General features: G+C 42.1%; 1 protein-coding gene across 2 annotated transcripts; it reads left to right on the forward strand.

Annotated features, from left to right (window-relative positions):
- Positions 1-296: 296 nt before the first annotated feature.
- On the forward strand, positions 297-11,746 carry b4galnt1b (beta-1,4-N-acetyl-galactosaminyl transferase 1b). 2 transcript variants are annotated; one of them, XM_070842729.1, is made up of 12 exons: positions 297-449; positions 2,850-2,951; positions 4,404-4,626; positions 4,740-4,916; positions 5,558-5,664; positions 6,866-6,903; positions 6,996-7,176; positions 8,226-8,318; positions 8,435-8,622; positions 9,198-9,338; positions 9,450-9,687; positions 10,357-11,746. In XM_070842729.1, exons 3-12 carry the CDS (start codon positions 4,412-4,414, stop codon positions 10,572-10,574), a joined length of 1,596 nt encoding a protein of 531 aa, XP_070698830.1. In that variant the 5' UTR covers positions 297-449; positions 2,850-2,951; positions 4,404-4,411; the 3' UTR covers positions 10,575-11,746. The 2 variants fall into 2 exon arrangements, with proteins under 2 accessions (XP_070698830.1, XP_070698839.1); XM_070842738.1 differs by lacking the exons at positions 297-449; positions 2,850-2,951 and adding an exon at positions 3,502-3,554.
- Positions 11,747-14,603: the final 2,857 nt, after the last annotated feature.

The raw sequence follows: 14,603 nt of genomic DNA on the forward strand, positions 1-14,603 counted from the left end.
CCACCCATCTACACACACACACACACACACACACACACACACACATGCACACATCAGTGTTGACTTGTGTGTATGAGCAGGTCTAGATGGTTTTTCCAGACATCGTGCTGTGGCTCATATGCAGCTCATGAGGTATGTTTGCATGTTGCGGTCGCCTGCCGGAGCTCCGTGATGCTGCCGCTCCGCTGACTGACCGCTGAGTGCTGCGTTGAGGTGCGGTGCGCTCTCCTCTGTGCTGCTGCTGCTGCTGCTGCTCCTACTGCTGCAGGGGGAGCGTCCGTCCGTCCACAGCCCGCAGTGCTGCGATGTGCGGCCGCTTCATTCGTCTTCTGGCTGCTCCGTTTTTCCATATCTAATCCCATTTGCGAGAGGAATAAATTCTCTAAGAGGGGCGACCTCCGTGCAGGCGGGAGGTGAAACGGCAAAAACTGTGCGTCTTTGAATCTGAGGTGAGCGCTCCTGTTCGTATGATTTGACTGTGATAACCACAGGCCTGCATCTCTGTCTTCAGCATGTTATTTTTGTCCATTTTTCCACTTCGGGTGAACATTTCACGGTTTCTCTACCGGATCAAACGGAATAAGAGAAGAAAAGACAGGTGTTAATTATCCTGGAGCCAAATAATTGTCGATATTATGGCTTAATGCAATCAATATTTATTTCAAAGGATACGTTTCAGCTTGCATGCAATCGACAGCCAAATCAAGCTTTGTGTGAATGATTTTTGTTTTCCTGCAGTCTTTTTCTCGACAAGGCAGGCTAATAGGCCCGTCTGAGAGATGGTGTTATATCTGCAGCCAGTCATTTGTGCTCGCTGGTCCGGATTGCTGGACAGATGATTGCATTACTTTGACATGTTTCTCATGTTTAGGGACGCTGGGCAGTAAGGAGGAGCAGCTGATGCAGGATACAACAAATGCGGTGTTTTTTTGAGTCCGAATGAGGCAATAAATCTGTCACGCACACGTTGGGAGGGACCCACAGAGCTGATGTGTGTCTGTAGCATGTTCACTGTTCTCCTCAGCTCCCAAGCTTTTAGGTTAATTAAGAACAGCAGCGGGCCTAATTCACCATGTAGTTTGGCTCTGATTGGCCTGCATCCTCATTACTTAGATCATCTGTCACCTCAGTGTAAAGACGGTCACACTATCACAGCGGATCAGCAAGGCATAAAACACAATAAAAACAAGACACGGAAACATTAAATTGCATGTAAAAGACAATAAAAGCACAAGAAAATAAATAGTTAAAGCTTAAGAGAAGATGCATTAAAAGACAATAAAAGCATACAAATTAAAAGAAAGTTATGTAGCCACAGTAATCAGTAATGTTTTATGGTCTGATTTAAATGACAGAACTAATAGCTGCTTCACTTTGCTTGGTTCTGATTCTGGGAACACTAAGTAGACCTGCAGCAGATGACCTGAGGGGTCTGGACGCCTCATACCTTTATAAGTAAGTCAGTTATGTGTTTATGCATCAATCAAAATGCCCAATTTCAATCCCCATGCTGGGCAATAGGACCGGGCAGTGCTACTATAAACACAGTTTAACAGGACACAGATCAAATATAATGTGATATGTTATATTTTTCATAATCTTTTGAAGCAAGATGATTCTCATAATCTTCAACTTCAGTCTGTATTATGTTATGACCTGAGTTAAGCTGTCACTCAGTCTGTTATTGGAGACTGGATTATGTAAAGTTGTCATTTAACAATCTGTTGTAAATTTGACTCTAAAATTGTAGTTAAAATCTGAGGAAAAAAAACTGAACAGGTTTGAGGTGCATAATAGTTGGTTTGCATGGTTTTACACATTAGTTGTAATTGTTATTTCATGCTCTGTATTTTCTATTTTTAGTTTGCTGTGTTTGTTACCACCGGAATAATCAGAGTGTTATAGACAACTGCGGCACCTATAAATTTAGAAAGTACGGACAGTGCAATCCTGTTATTGGGAGAGTTGTGCAACCGAATGTTATTCAAGTCTACACTTTGTGAAAAGTAGTTATACTCTGTGATAGACTAATGAGTCTGCTGTAAGTTGTATATTCAATGTATCCAGCATGTCTAATGGAATGAAGGAAGTGCTCTTTGAAAAGAAAAAAAAAGGATCACTTTGAGAAAACATTTCCTCTGAGAGATGTCTAAGTGCTCCCAAAACAGCCCAGCTGATTGGCTACTCAGTGCTGAGCTCATCTCTTTCCCTAATATTGATTTTTTCCCCTTCCTGTATACCACAATAACATTTAATTGGTCACATCCTGTTACAGCTGCAAGCAGGGCAACAGGAGCAGGGGGGAAAGTACCCAGATATGTGCGATTGAATGCAGAGCCAGTTCAGTTTAGTCATTTATTTGCAAAAAAAAAAAAAATCAAGGTTCAAAAAGCTAAACAGGCCATGAGGCAGGCATGGGTCCAGGCGACTGAAAAGCAGAGGAGGGAAGTGGGAGCAGGTAGCGGGTTAGTGGATGGGGCAGTGAGGTGATGGGGGGGGTCTGAAGCTGTCTGATGGACAGCTGGAGGATGTGGAGTTGGAGGAAAGCACGTGGTGCAGGACAAGTGAGCAGAGGCTGGAGAGCATCACAGAGGGCTGGGGGTGAGAGTGTGTCGCTGAAGGGACGCAGAGTGAGACACGCCCAAACCCTTCAGGATTTCCCCTGGGGGCTGTGAGAACACGCAGGCAGCTGGTGAAGCGCCATATGGGCGCTCCGCTGTGATGATTCAATTGCTTTGTTCTGTTTTGTACATATTTTATACTCCTGTGGGAACTACAGAAGTCTGTAACGCTATGATGATTTTTTGTTCACCCCTGTATTTTATATTTTAATTGCTTTCTGTTTCTAGATGGGGAAGGCGCTCACTCATTTCTGGGACTATCTACACAGTTTCTGGAGATGCAAGTGCCCACAGAGGATGCCCTTTCACTGACTGGATAGAGGCAGTTGGGTATGTTTCTTCATTTTTAATCACATTTTGCCCTCTCTTGACATGTACAAAAACATTCAAATCAGTTTTTACAGAACAATATTATTGCTTTTAACAAGCATGGTAAAGTCATTGTGTTCATGTTGCAGCAAAACAAACAAGAATTACTGCATCCCTTTCCCTCAATTCTTTAACATCTTCTTGTTGACTGAAAAGCAAAATGGTGGAAGTTACAGTCCAAAATATTGTACATTTTGCACGGATGGTGGGATTAGAGCAATTGAAGAGAGTATCGTGTATCAACAGTGAAAATATTTATTTCATCACAGCCATATATTTATATTTATATTCATTTTGCTATTGCTATTTTTTCTTTTACTATTGCTTCTTTTCACTCTCCCTGTACTATTGTTGCTGCTGTAACATGAGAAGTTCCCCCTATGGGGGATCAAATAAAGAAAAGTCTAAAGTCTAAACAGAAATTCGGTGATTGTCAGTTTAGATCAATGTAGCTGTAGCTTCAGGAAGCAAACCAACCCACCCATCCTCACACACAACACACACACACACACACACACACATACACAGAGCGGATACAGAGTTTTTGTTCATCCCAGCTGTAAGGTAGGAGAAAGAGCTTATTGTGTAACGGGACATTTCTGAAAAGTGAAACATCTGCTTTCTGTAAATGTGGCGCAGATGGAAAGAGATGAGATGATAGAGGAAAACACGAGAGACGGGGGAGAAGAGAACTTTAGTTTTACACAGATTGAGCTAGCCGGTCTGATTCGTTCTGCTAACCCAGCAGCCTGGTGCCAAACTGCTTGTATTGTTTGCCAGGCTGTATGTATTATTACTTTTAACTCTGCCTGTGTGTGTTTCCATGAGTGAAACCAGGGTTTAGTTACATGTTAAAGGTGGTGAGAGCCCATGAGTCTGCATGGTTAAACAATACAAGATTCAGAGGCTATTTCAGTGGTTGTTGTTGTTGTCTTAGATGGCAGAGACACCATACAGAGTAACATAGATATGTAGATCCTGATGATAATTAAGTGAAATCAGATCGATCATATCATGTAGAGTACAGCTCTGTGTTCACTCAATGCTTCTACATCTGTTTTCTTTGCACCGTTAAGTGGATCCTCCAGAAATGTGACCACAGCACATCTGAAGAATGCTCCGCGGCTCTGGAGCCATAATGATGACGTACAGCATAGATTTTTTTTTTTTCAAGTCTGACTTACATAATATGTCCAAATGTATGAATGGGGACCACACCCACACCCGTTGCTCTGTGCAAAATATCATTCTTTGGTCTCAGCTAGAGCTAATGCTAATGTTTCAACCTCCTAAAGTTAGTCAAATCAAGTGGATATCATACAAGTCTTAAGACTTTTTAGCATGGAATTCCCTTTCTCTTGTTCCCTGGATGGTTTAAGCATATATAAATGTACATATGTGCGTCTGTGTCAGGTTTTAGGATGCGCTCCCTGAGAAAGACGGTGTTGCTCGCCATCCTGGTGTCCGTGGTGCTGGTACTGGCACTCCTCCATTCATGGCCCACTCGGGCTTACACCACAGTGGATGTGTGGCAGCGACCGGTGCCGATAGTAGAGAGGCATCTGGAGGAGAGGCTCCCAGAACCAGACCACAGATTAGGCAACATCCCCTTTCGCGTGAGGGAGAGTGTGGCAAGGTAAGTGTCAACAAAGGGCATTTTTAAACCAAGTTATTAATTTATTGAATTTCTAAACACCTCAGCATAGCAGAGCTCAGCTAAAACCTGATTTCCTCTGATGATTCTTCCAGCTTGTTGGCTCGAAACGGATGTGTATGTGAGGGTGAGAGTGGAGGAGTAAACTTGCCCTTCGCCCAACTCTTATTCCCGCGGGTGTCAGCGCACCCGCTGCACACTGCCTTTGAGGCCTCTGAGCTGGAGGAAATGAAGAGGAGACGGGCCAAAGAGTACAAGAGTTTCCAGAAGAGGTAAACGACACCGTAAAGCACAGACGTCACTAATTGTTGCCAGAAGAGCAGAATAGAGTAATTAATGAAGCATGAGCAAAAAAAAAAAACTACTAGAAAAGCACTCCCTGAATATCATTTTAATTTACGTTTAACATATTAGATGCAAAATGCAGCGTCAGTCATTTCTGGATAATGTTTAATATCAGAAACTTTCTTACTCTCCCTCTCTCTTTGACGGAGAACGTCACTGACTCTTCACCTTTTAGCTTGGTATCACTCAGGATTCATTATTCCATGTTTGACTGATCCAGAACAGAGCAGCAATGATATTAAAGAGATCAAAATGAAAACAAAATCACATTATTCATGTTCTTTTCTCCCTATACTGGCTCCCTTGATGCCTTAAACATTGAATAGCATTTCTGCTTGATGTGGTTTTTCCAGCCAAGAATAAAATCACAAGGTGATAAAAGGTCTGTTATTAATAGCTGCCGTTGAATTCTCTCTACTGGATTTTGTGTTTTCAAAGAGCAAAAACTCACTTACTGGATTTAAGGGTATTTGTCTGCTTGTTCTATTCCCGTCTATGCTTGTGGATGTTTGTTGTGTGTGACGGTTCAGTGTGCATCTTCATGATGTTTTTTTTTTTTCCCACTCAGGTCACAGACACCTGCAGATGTTCTCATGATTGCAGAAGCTAACAGTCCCTTACAGTATCCAACGCAGGGGGTGGAGGTCCGACCCCTGAAAACAATCATCATCCCAGGTAGGACTTCAGTCACTGGATTAGATCATTTAATTAAAGCACTGCTCACTACCACAGCTAATAAGTCATCTTATTAGAGCTGGCTCATATGTGACCTCGTCAATCAATCAAATTCTTTATTGTCATTTTTGTGCAATGTTTATAAAGTACACTTTTATAAAGTAGAGGAAATATGTGTTTGAAACACAGTTAAAAGGCAGTGTGGAGTAAAAGGCCATCATTAAAGCAAGTTCACATACTGAGGTAAAAAAAAAAAAAAAACTCTAACTGTTTACACGTTGTGGTTTAGCAGTCTAATTGCTGTGGGGAAGAAGCTATTCATCAGGAGTAAATGCTCCTGTATGTTTTCCCCGCTGGAAGGATAGAGAACAGGCAGTGGGGAAGGATGGGAGGGATCGCTGGGGATGCCGCATCCTCTGCTGATGCAGCGTCAGAGATGGAAGAGAAGCACCAGTGATCCCTTCTGCATTGATTTATTAAACATCAACATTCAACAACATTTCGATCACAAGGGCCTTTCTCAAGACATATCAATAAAGTGTATCTCTGTGTGTGCGTGTGTGTGTGTGTCCATGATCCCACACAACAGCTGACGACCACAGGATTCCCTCAACTGTCAAAAAACGTATTACATCTATAATACAATATCTCTAATCTTACACTCTCAAGATCATTCCAAACAACATTTCCACGTTTGAGCAGTAGTTTACACCATAGCAGGAAAAAAATCTCATTCTATAAAACACACAGGTCTAGTTAGAGATTTGGCAGTAGGTTGGATTGTATCAGATCAGGTCCTCATTCGTTCCCAAAGGTGCAAGAGTGTCTAATTCAGTGCCACCTTTCAGGAGGGTTCCTTAGGTGACCTCCTTGTCATACCAGTATACCAGTATGAGGTCAGGGATGTTTCATATGTGTCAAACTAAAGGCCAAAGGCACTGTCCTGTTTTGCATCGCTAATAGTAGAAAGATGTTCGGCCATATGTGAACTCTTGTCATAAAGTCTGGAGTACAGAGAGCTCACTGGACTTCACTTATCTGTATGACCTAAGGAGCATGTTTGATACATTTTTAGCACAAATAAATCTATTTAAAAAAATCAGGACACACAGAGAGCAAATGAAATGAAAGTGAAATGTAGATTAAATATGTCCTAATGGGTGTAGCAACTAAGCCTGTCTATTGTATCATATTCTTTCAGGATTGGCCATACATGACCTTCCCAGAGACCACTACTCGGTAAGTTTTTCAGTTTGTCTGTCTTGACTTTGGCATATTTCTGATATCTGCTGTTCTTTTATCCATCAACTTTTGTTTCCATCTCGCCGCAGATAAACATCACTGCCACGCTGGGAACCCTGAATGTGGCAGCAGAGGTAGACGGGGTGAAAATCAAAGGCGATGGCGAGATGCACATGACTCTGTCAAGCAGCCTCCTGCCGAGCCTGAACCGACAGCTGCAGTTTGTCACCTACACAAACACACTCTTCCACCCGAGCACAGTAGACACAGGTGAGGCCTCAAACAAAAGCCCCCTCTCTTCCTCTTACTTTCAGTTAAATGCAAAAAGCCCCAACATGGCCTCCAGTGTGCACCAGTTTCCTTCATCAGATTGTCTAATAGCCAGACATGCCAGTCTGGTCATACAGTATGAAGAAGGATAAATCCCTTAGATAGATGTGGTTATAGTTAACTTATTTTTATCAGCCTTCTTGTATTTTTAGCATTTTTCAGTTGCAGTTTGGTTAGGCTTAGGCACTAAAGCTACTTGGTTAGCTTTAGGAAAAGATCATGGCTTGGGTTACAACAATAACTCAAATACAACTGTAAAAGACACATGAAACACAGAATATACTCTTTTCAACATACAACTGGGTGTAAATAGCCAACGTGGCTACTGACACCCAGGTGAAAATAGCATCTGCCTTCTTTCATCTGATTGAGACATAATGCTAATCTTACTGCATAGTTGGCTTCATAATAGCAGAATTCATTGTTGTGTTGTGCCCTTTTGCATTTAGGTTTTCAGTTATTGCAGTGGTCGCGCTCTCATTCAGGGCCGCCACAGGTATCAGTATTCTCATGCAATAAGAATATTTCCCAAAATGTCCCCCCACCCCTGCCTCCAAAAAAAACCTGATTGTTGTCTTGGTGTTCTTTTTATTCCTTTTAAACTTTCTGTTGTCACCACATAGAAATATGTCTGTAAGCAGGAGGAAATGTTTGCAGAGGTTTAGACACTATCTCTTTGTGTGGAGCTGGGCAGCCAATCAGGAGGCAGTCTAATAATACAGCCTGTTTGATCTGCTTCAGCAGAGAATCAACAGTGGTGATCAGGGACAAAGCCTGAGGACAAACAACAACTGGAGACCAAATTTAACTCTCTGACTTGTCTGCCAGCATTTTAGAGTGACATGATGTTGATTAAATCTTCAGTAAATGGAGTAAACGTCTGATTAACACAACTGGAACCAGAAAGGAGCCAATCAGCCACAGTTGGATCCTGTTACGCTAATCAAATTAGTTAGAAGTCGTTTTTGTTTTTGTTTTGTGTCTTTTAGTGCAGTTCGCGACAGAGGGGCATCAAGCCATCATCAGTATCAAGATTCGTCATGGCGTGACACCCAAACTCTACAACACAGGATCCAAAGGAGGTAAAACACACAACCAAAGTCAAAAATCACGTCATTATTTAAACTGTACACCTGCTATTTTTGAAATGTCAATATTTGCTAAACAAAAATGTTTGTTTGATTTTCTTTCTCTGTAGAGTACAATGTCAGTGCCCTGGTTACCATAGCCACAAAGACTTTCCTGCGTTATAACAAGCTTCAAGATCTAATCGACAGCGTGAGAAGATACTATCCTACTGTCACCATAGTAATCGCTGATGACAGCGAAAATCCCAAAACCATCTCCGGGCCTTACATCGAACATTACATCATGCCTTTTGGAAAGGTGAGGGAGTGAATTTATGTCACACGCAGCCCAACAGAAACCTGAGCATAACACAAAGAAAGTGACTCCTGTCTTTCCTCACTCTTAACGATGGCCCGTGCCACAGCAGATGCGGTTCAAACAGAATTGATTTATTGTCAGATAGTTTTCAGCTTCAGGGTGGGAAAAGGCCAAAATAATAACACGTAAATATATACTATATAATAAAACGTGTATTAAAACACAGGAGAAAAAGGAATCAAAAGAAAAGGCTTCTCACCCCTACAACTACCCGGGACTGCTTTTAGTCTACATTTGCAATATTCACAATAGAGATTAGTTAACTAACCAAAATGCAAAGTTGGCACACAGCACGGTCCAGTTGGGGTCCAGGAAGGAGAAGGAAAGGAGTCAGTAGGTGCCATTTTACAGTAGGCGCCATCAGTGCTCAAGTCAATCAGCAGAAACACACAGTCACATCCAAATGCACATTATGACCTGGGTCATAATACCCTTCATAACACTCTTTTAATTTCACGTCTCTGCTGTCGCTGTCGATGCTGTTTGGTATTCAAGCTCTGTGTCACGTGCCATAGGGTTGGTTTGCTGGACGAAACCTGGCCGTCTCTCAGGTGACCACAAAGTACGTGCTGTGGGTGGACGACGACTTCATCTTCACAGCCAACACCAAGCTGGAGAAACTGGTGGATGTTTTAGAGAGAACCACTCTGGATCTGGTGAGAGACAGAGTATTATAATGTTTCGTTTTTAAAGGCGCAGTGTGGTGTTTCCATTGAGATGTCAACATAAGCTTGTGTGTGTGTGTGTGTGTGTGTGTGTCCATCCAGGTGGGTGGTGCAGTGCGAGAGGCCACAGGTTATACTGCCACCTACAGACAGACCATCTCCATTGAGCCAGGGGAGGAGGATGGCGACTGTTTACACATGAGGAGAGGATTTCATCACGTCATCCAAGGCTTCCCCAACTGTGTTGTGACTGACGGGGTCATCAACTTCTTCCTGGCTCGCACCGACAAAGTCCAGCAGGTCGGCTTTGACCCACGGCTGGCCAGGGTAGCTCACCTGGGTGAGTACAGTGAAACACCTCAGACAGAATTATTTCCCTATCGAACACACAATTAAGATGGGAAAACACAGCAGCAGGATGTGAAAAATGAATAATTGTGTCGCAGTACCACACCTCTATAGATACTAAATCTACTGAGCATATATGTTTATGCATGTATGTACTCAGATGAAAGCATGACAGCAGACTTAGAAAACCGACTGCATCACCATCAGCCAATGTTTTACGAAGAAGCTTTAGTAATTTATGTTTTATAGATTCACATCTCATTTCGGTTACTGAGATAATATCATGTACCGAGAAATTATACTGTGAAATTTTCTTATTAGAGTCACTGCTCTGCTGTAATTAAACTATTAAAATAAATGCATTAAATAAAATTGAATTCAATTTAGATTTAGTCTGCTGATATCTGGTTTCCCAGTTCTCCCCCCTCAGCTCTTAGGTTGATTAAATCCTCGTATTCCACCCTGTCTGCATGTTTTTACGGCTGTTTATTTTACATGACCTGCCGGGTATCTTTGAAGGCGTTCCACAAGAATTTACAATAACATATTTAGAGTGATAATGACTGACCCAAGCAATGAGGTTTAAGAGGTTAATTTAATTAGTTTTTAAATGACAATGAGTTGAAGATTTATATGCGTTTTGTTCATGTTTGCTCTGCAGAGTTTTTCATCGACGGCTTGGGATCTCTCCACGTGGGCTCTTGTGACGATGTCATTGTCAATCATGCAACCAAAATCAAGCTCCCCTGGGCCAGCCAATCAGAGAGCGACAAGACTTACGCCAAGTTTCGTTACCCCCTGGCCTCCTCTGACGCCACACACACGAAAAATGGCCTCCTGTTCTTCAAAAACCGATTCCAGTGTTTGACTCATAATTAGCTCCCCTCCTCCTCATCCCGAGGGTTCCTCTGCTCTTCCTGAGTTGCCAAAGAAGTCCTCCTCCACCGCCTCCCGTCAGATAAGATTTCAGACAAACACTTTGGTTTGCCTTTTCTTGAAAACCTTGACAAGAGTTTTCAGGCTTTACCGTAGAGAAAATGTGCCATTAGAGCAGTTTTTAGCATGTTTGTTTCAGTCAGTGCAGAGTTAGAAGTCGTCATAATGCGGTGGATATCCTGAAGCCAGATATGAAAGTTGAGGCTCTGCTCTGGAGTGGAAACAGTAGAGAATCAGCCGTAGTAACTAACTTGTCGTCCGGTTTACACAGACCAAGTAAATCAGAGCTTAATCTTGATTTAAGGCTTTTTGTTTGTTAAATCTTATCTGGCTCTACATCCTCGAGTTGTTCTAACGCCGGGACCCACCAGGTAGCACCAATACAGTCTGAGTCCCCTCATCGTCATTCTACGCTGATGTGAGCAGAGGTCCACGTGTCCTCCTTCGATTTGCACTATTCAAAAAGACTGAGCCTGGAAAAGCAATAGTGACGCCTGAGAGCCCAAGACGAGGACTCACTCTTAGCGAGGACGGCGGGAAAGTTCCTAGAAGGTGACAATCCTGTAGACACCAAGCAAAGGTATCCTTTCTACCAATGCCACATGAAGAACGCTTTCAGAACTTTTTCCACCTGTGGTACCTGCGCTCTGTCACTGACTGGTCGTGCCAAAGGTTCAGCTGCTGGCTTTGGGGTGTTTTTATCTGTTTGTGTTATGGTTTTGCTACCCCTCCCCACCCCTCTACCCAGAATCCTGTGTGTCAATTGTGAGCGATTAATCACGTCTGAGGAGGAGGAGGAAGTTTTGGTCCAATCCAGTCATGGGGTCACACCAGGTGTTAGCTGATCTGGGAGCAGGCTTGTGTTTTTTTTGTCTTCTGCTGTCCTTCGCTCTCTCTCTTTCTCGGCTTCGCCAACTAACTCCTGAGGAAGATGAGCGTTTCTGTCCAGTGTACGCTGATGAAGAAGACCGAAGTGATTGCATCTTTACATGCTGCCTAAAAGAAAAGAACCAAAGTGCATGTTTATTTTTCCTCATTATGAAAGAAAAGAGAAGGAAAAAAAACAAGCACATTGAGACAGAATTAATGAGAGTGTTGGGCTTCACTATACGGTGAACAGCACATGGTGAAGACCTTATGTTTCTTTTCTGTGTGAAACTATTGGGCTCCTTTCCCCAATGCCCCCAGTTTCACAGATAGGTGTAAAATCACCCCGCACCCAGCTCCACAGTCACCATTGGCCGGAGGGGACACATGATTTTACGACCTCAGCCCAAGAAAACCAGTTCACCCCCACTGAACTTTCTCTTTCTCATCGTCTCCTGAAGTGGAGAGACCACTTCTCTTTCTGATGTCTCTCCTCAAGTGGAGAGACCAGTTCTCTTTCTGATGTCTCTCCTCAAGTGGAGAGACCACGCTCTTTCCTGCTCCCTCTCCTCCTGCAGAGGAGAGAAGCTCAACTCAGCTAGGCTCTGTCTCAGTGTGGTCTGTACCAGAACAGCCACCTCCTTCATGGTAGCGACACAAGGTCCTGCCTGAAGTAAACAGATCAGAGCCAGCAGGCACGACCCAGAGTCTGCCAGCTGATAACCAACAACAAGAGCACAGAGCTGCTAACTAATAGGAACAAAGGAGCGACCAGATTCCTCCAGCCTGCAACCACACAGCAACGGACAAGAACCACACCTTTCCTCCAGCAACGAGCTGAGAAAGCAGCATCCTCAAGCACAACAAGAGTTTGATGATAAAGGAAACACTGGATGAGTAGTCAGAGCATGAGAGGGAAAACAGAGGGAGATGAAGTCAATGAGACGGTGGAACAGTGAGGCTTGAAAATTCAGTTTGAGTTACTGTATGTGAAAGACTGTAATACACTCATGCCTGAAGCGATGTTGCTGTTCTTCAATACCATGGCCTTTAGATGGTGCCCTTGTATCACTCTATTGTTTCCTAATAAGTCAGATTACTTTTTAACAATCATTTGTCATGAGAAAAGAGGTGTCAGAGATTTATCTACTTTTCTTTTTTTTTTTTAAATCTCAAGAGGAATATTTTAAAACTGTTTTGTGTGATGTTTCTGTCTGTTATGGATTTCTTTTCTTTTTGTTCACCAACATGCGATCGACGTGAAGCTCTGTGGACGGGGGTTCTGAATCTAACTTCATCAGCGACACTATTATGAGAGGCTTTTGTGTAGTTGTGTGTTCTGTCTCGTGTCAGGATCTGTAACCGTTGACAGGCCTGTTGCTGAGCTGAAAACTTTTATTTTATTTTTCTAACAGTGATATTGTGTTAGCACTGAAATTTAACTTGCCTGCTTCACCCGAAACCCACTGGTGTGAGTCGTCTGATCACGGCATAACGAGCATTTTTTAAATTTATTTCAAATGTTGACATATTAAAATGTCTGTGGAAACACTTCTCTTTCATTTCCTAAAATAATGTGCTGTATGTTGTGGGGTGGCAAGGTGAAAACAGAAAGTGGCGTAAGTCTTTATTATAGTCAAGTGTCCTTCAAGGCTTCCTTGGCCACCTCTAAAAGTGTACTACTCTTAATATAAAACAAAATGTATTTAAGCAAATTTCATAGTTGTAGTTTTTATCAGTGATGTTGGACTGTGACATCCTCAGCCACAAGTAGATAGATATTCTCAGTAGATATTCAGTTTTTACTGTGTGGTATCAGTAGAGTTTAGTGTCTGTTTCTCAGTTGGAATAGTTGACTCTTGCGCCATAAAATCTGGATTCATGTAATCTTTCTTATTGGTTTATTAGAGTCATTATTTTGTGACTAATACCAAACTATTACTAAATGCATTCCAAGAGTGAATCTTTTTTAAGGGGCGAGGAAGCAAATTAAAGCAGCAAAAGTCTCAAATGATTTACTGTTTACATTGTTTATTTTGTCACCTGACATTGATATATTACAATGTCAGTGTTTTTTTAAATGGTGTATCAGTGAGGTAATACTGGGGGAAACAAAAGTGGGTCATTTATTATGTTAATCTTCTATTAGCCTGAAATTAATGTGAATTCTGTGTGACAAAAAAACTCTCATCATCAGGGGGGTAGGTTTGGTTGGAAAATTTGCGTAAAAAGCATGTTTTTCTTTCTTGGTTTGTCCGAGCTGCACCTCCACAGTTCAGCCTCGTAATCACATTGTTCGACAACAGCTCACCTCTCATTTAATTAAACCTGTTCATGAATTTGAATATTCACAATATGAAATTTGACATTAACAAATCATGGAATTTCAAAGTGGCAACATGATTCACCACTTCACCGACACAAACATGAGCGTCTTCAATCTCTCCACTAGGGGTCACTGTATACTGTGCTAAATGTGATTCAGTACAAAGATCAAATTAAATGCAAATTTCAACACATTTTTGATTTAATCTTGAAAAGAAAATTGCAACCAAGCCTCTCAGACTTCTGCAAATAAATACACATATTTCAGAATAGAAAACCTACTGTGTAAAGGCAATTGAGGCAAAGAAAGTCATGAGGACACCCTGTATATGAGATGAGGTGGGTGCCAACTGGGCCTCTGGCACAGAAAGTTGACTAATAGGACAGACAACAGAAACAGAATCTGCAGGCACAATACTACAACAGAGAAACACAAAAAGACTATAAACAGATGCAAAATGACTACATAGAAATGGAAAATGTCACAGAGATGCAAAACGACTATAAAGAAATAAAAAATAACTACAAAGTCATAACATGACTATAAAAAAATGTAAAATAAGAGCAAAGAGGAGGAGAAAAACCAGAAAGATAGACAAAATGAGCATAAAGAGATGCAAAAGAGATGAAAAGCAACTACTAGGAGTTGCAAAATTACCACAAAGAGAAGCAGAGCTAAGAAACAGGTGCGCAACAACTACAAAAAGACACAAAACGATGCAGCTGTCTTGCTTGTCGTCGTCTCTTTCTGTGTGGGTGTGTTGCTCTTATGTAGGAGGC

This window comes from Pempheris klunzingeri, chromosome 2 (genome assembly GCF_042242105.1).
Source record: "Pempheris klunzingeri isolate RE-2024b chromosome 2, fPemKlu1.hap1, whole genome shotgun sequence".
Taxonomy (NCBI): domain Eukaryota; kingdom Metazoa; phylum Chordata; class Actinopteri; order Acropomatiformes; family Pempheridae; genus Pempheris; species Pempheris klunzingeri.

What these genes read in the sequence shown, in the direction of transcription:
- b4galnt1b (XM_070842729.1), top strand. Translation starts at nt 4,412, where the DNA reads ATGCGCTCCCTGAGAAAGACGGTGTTGCTCGCCATCCTGGTGTCCGTG. An exon ending in TTCCCAGAGACCACTACTCG is followed by an intron (nt 6,904 to 6,995) that starts GTAAGTTTTTCA and finishes ATCTCGCCGCAG; the next exon opens with ATAAACATCACTGCCACGCT. An exon ending in CCCGAGCACAGTAGACACAG is followed by an intron (nt 7,177 to 8,225) that starts GTGAGGCCTCAA and finishes TGTGTCTTTTAG; the next exon opens with TGCAGTTCGCGACAGAGGGG.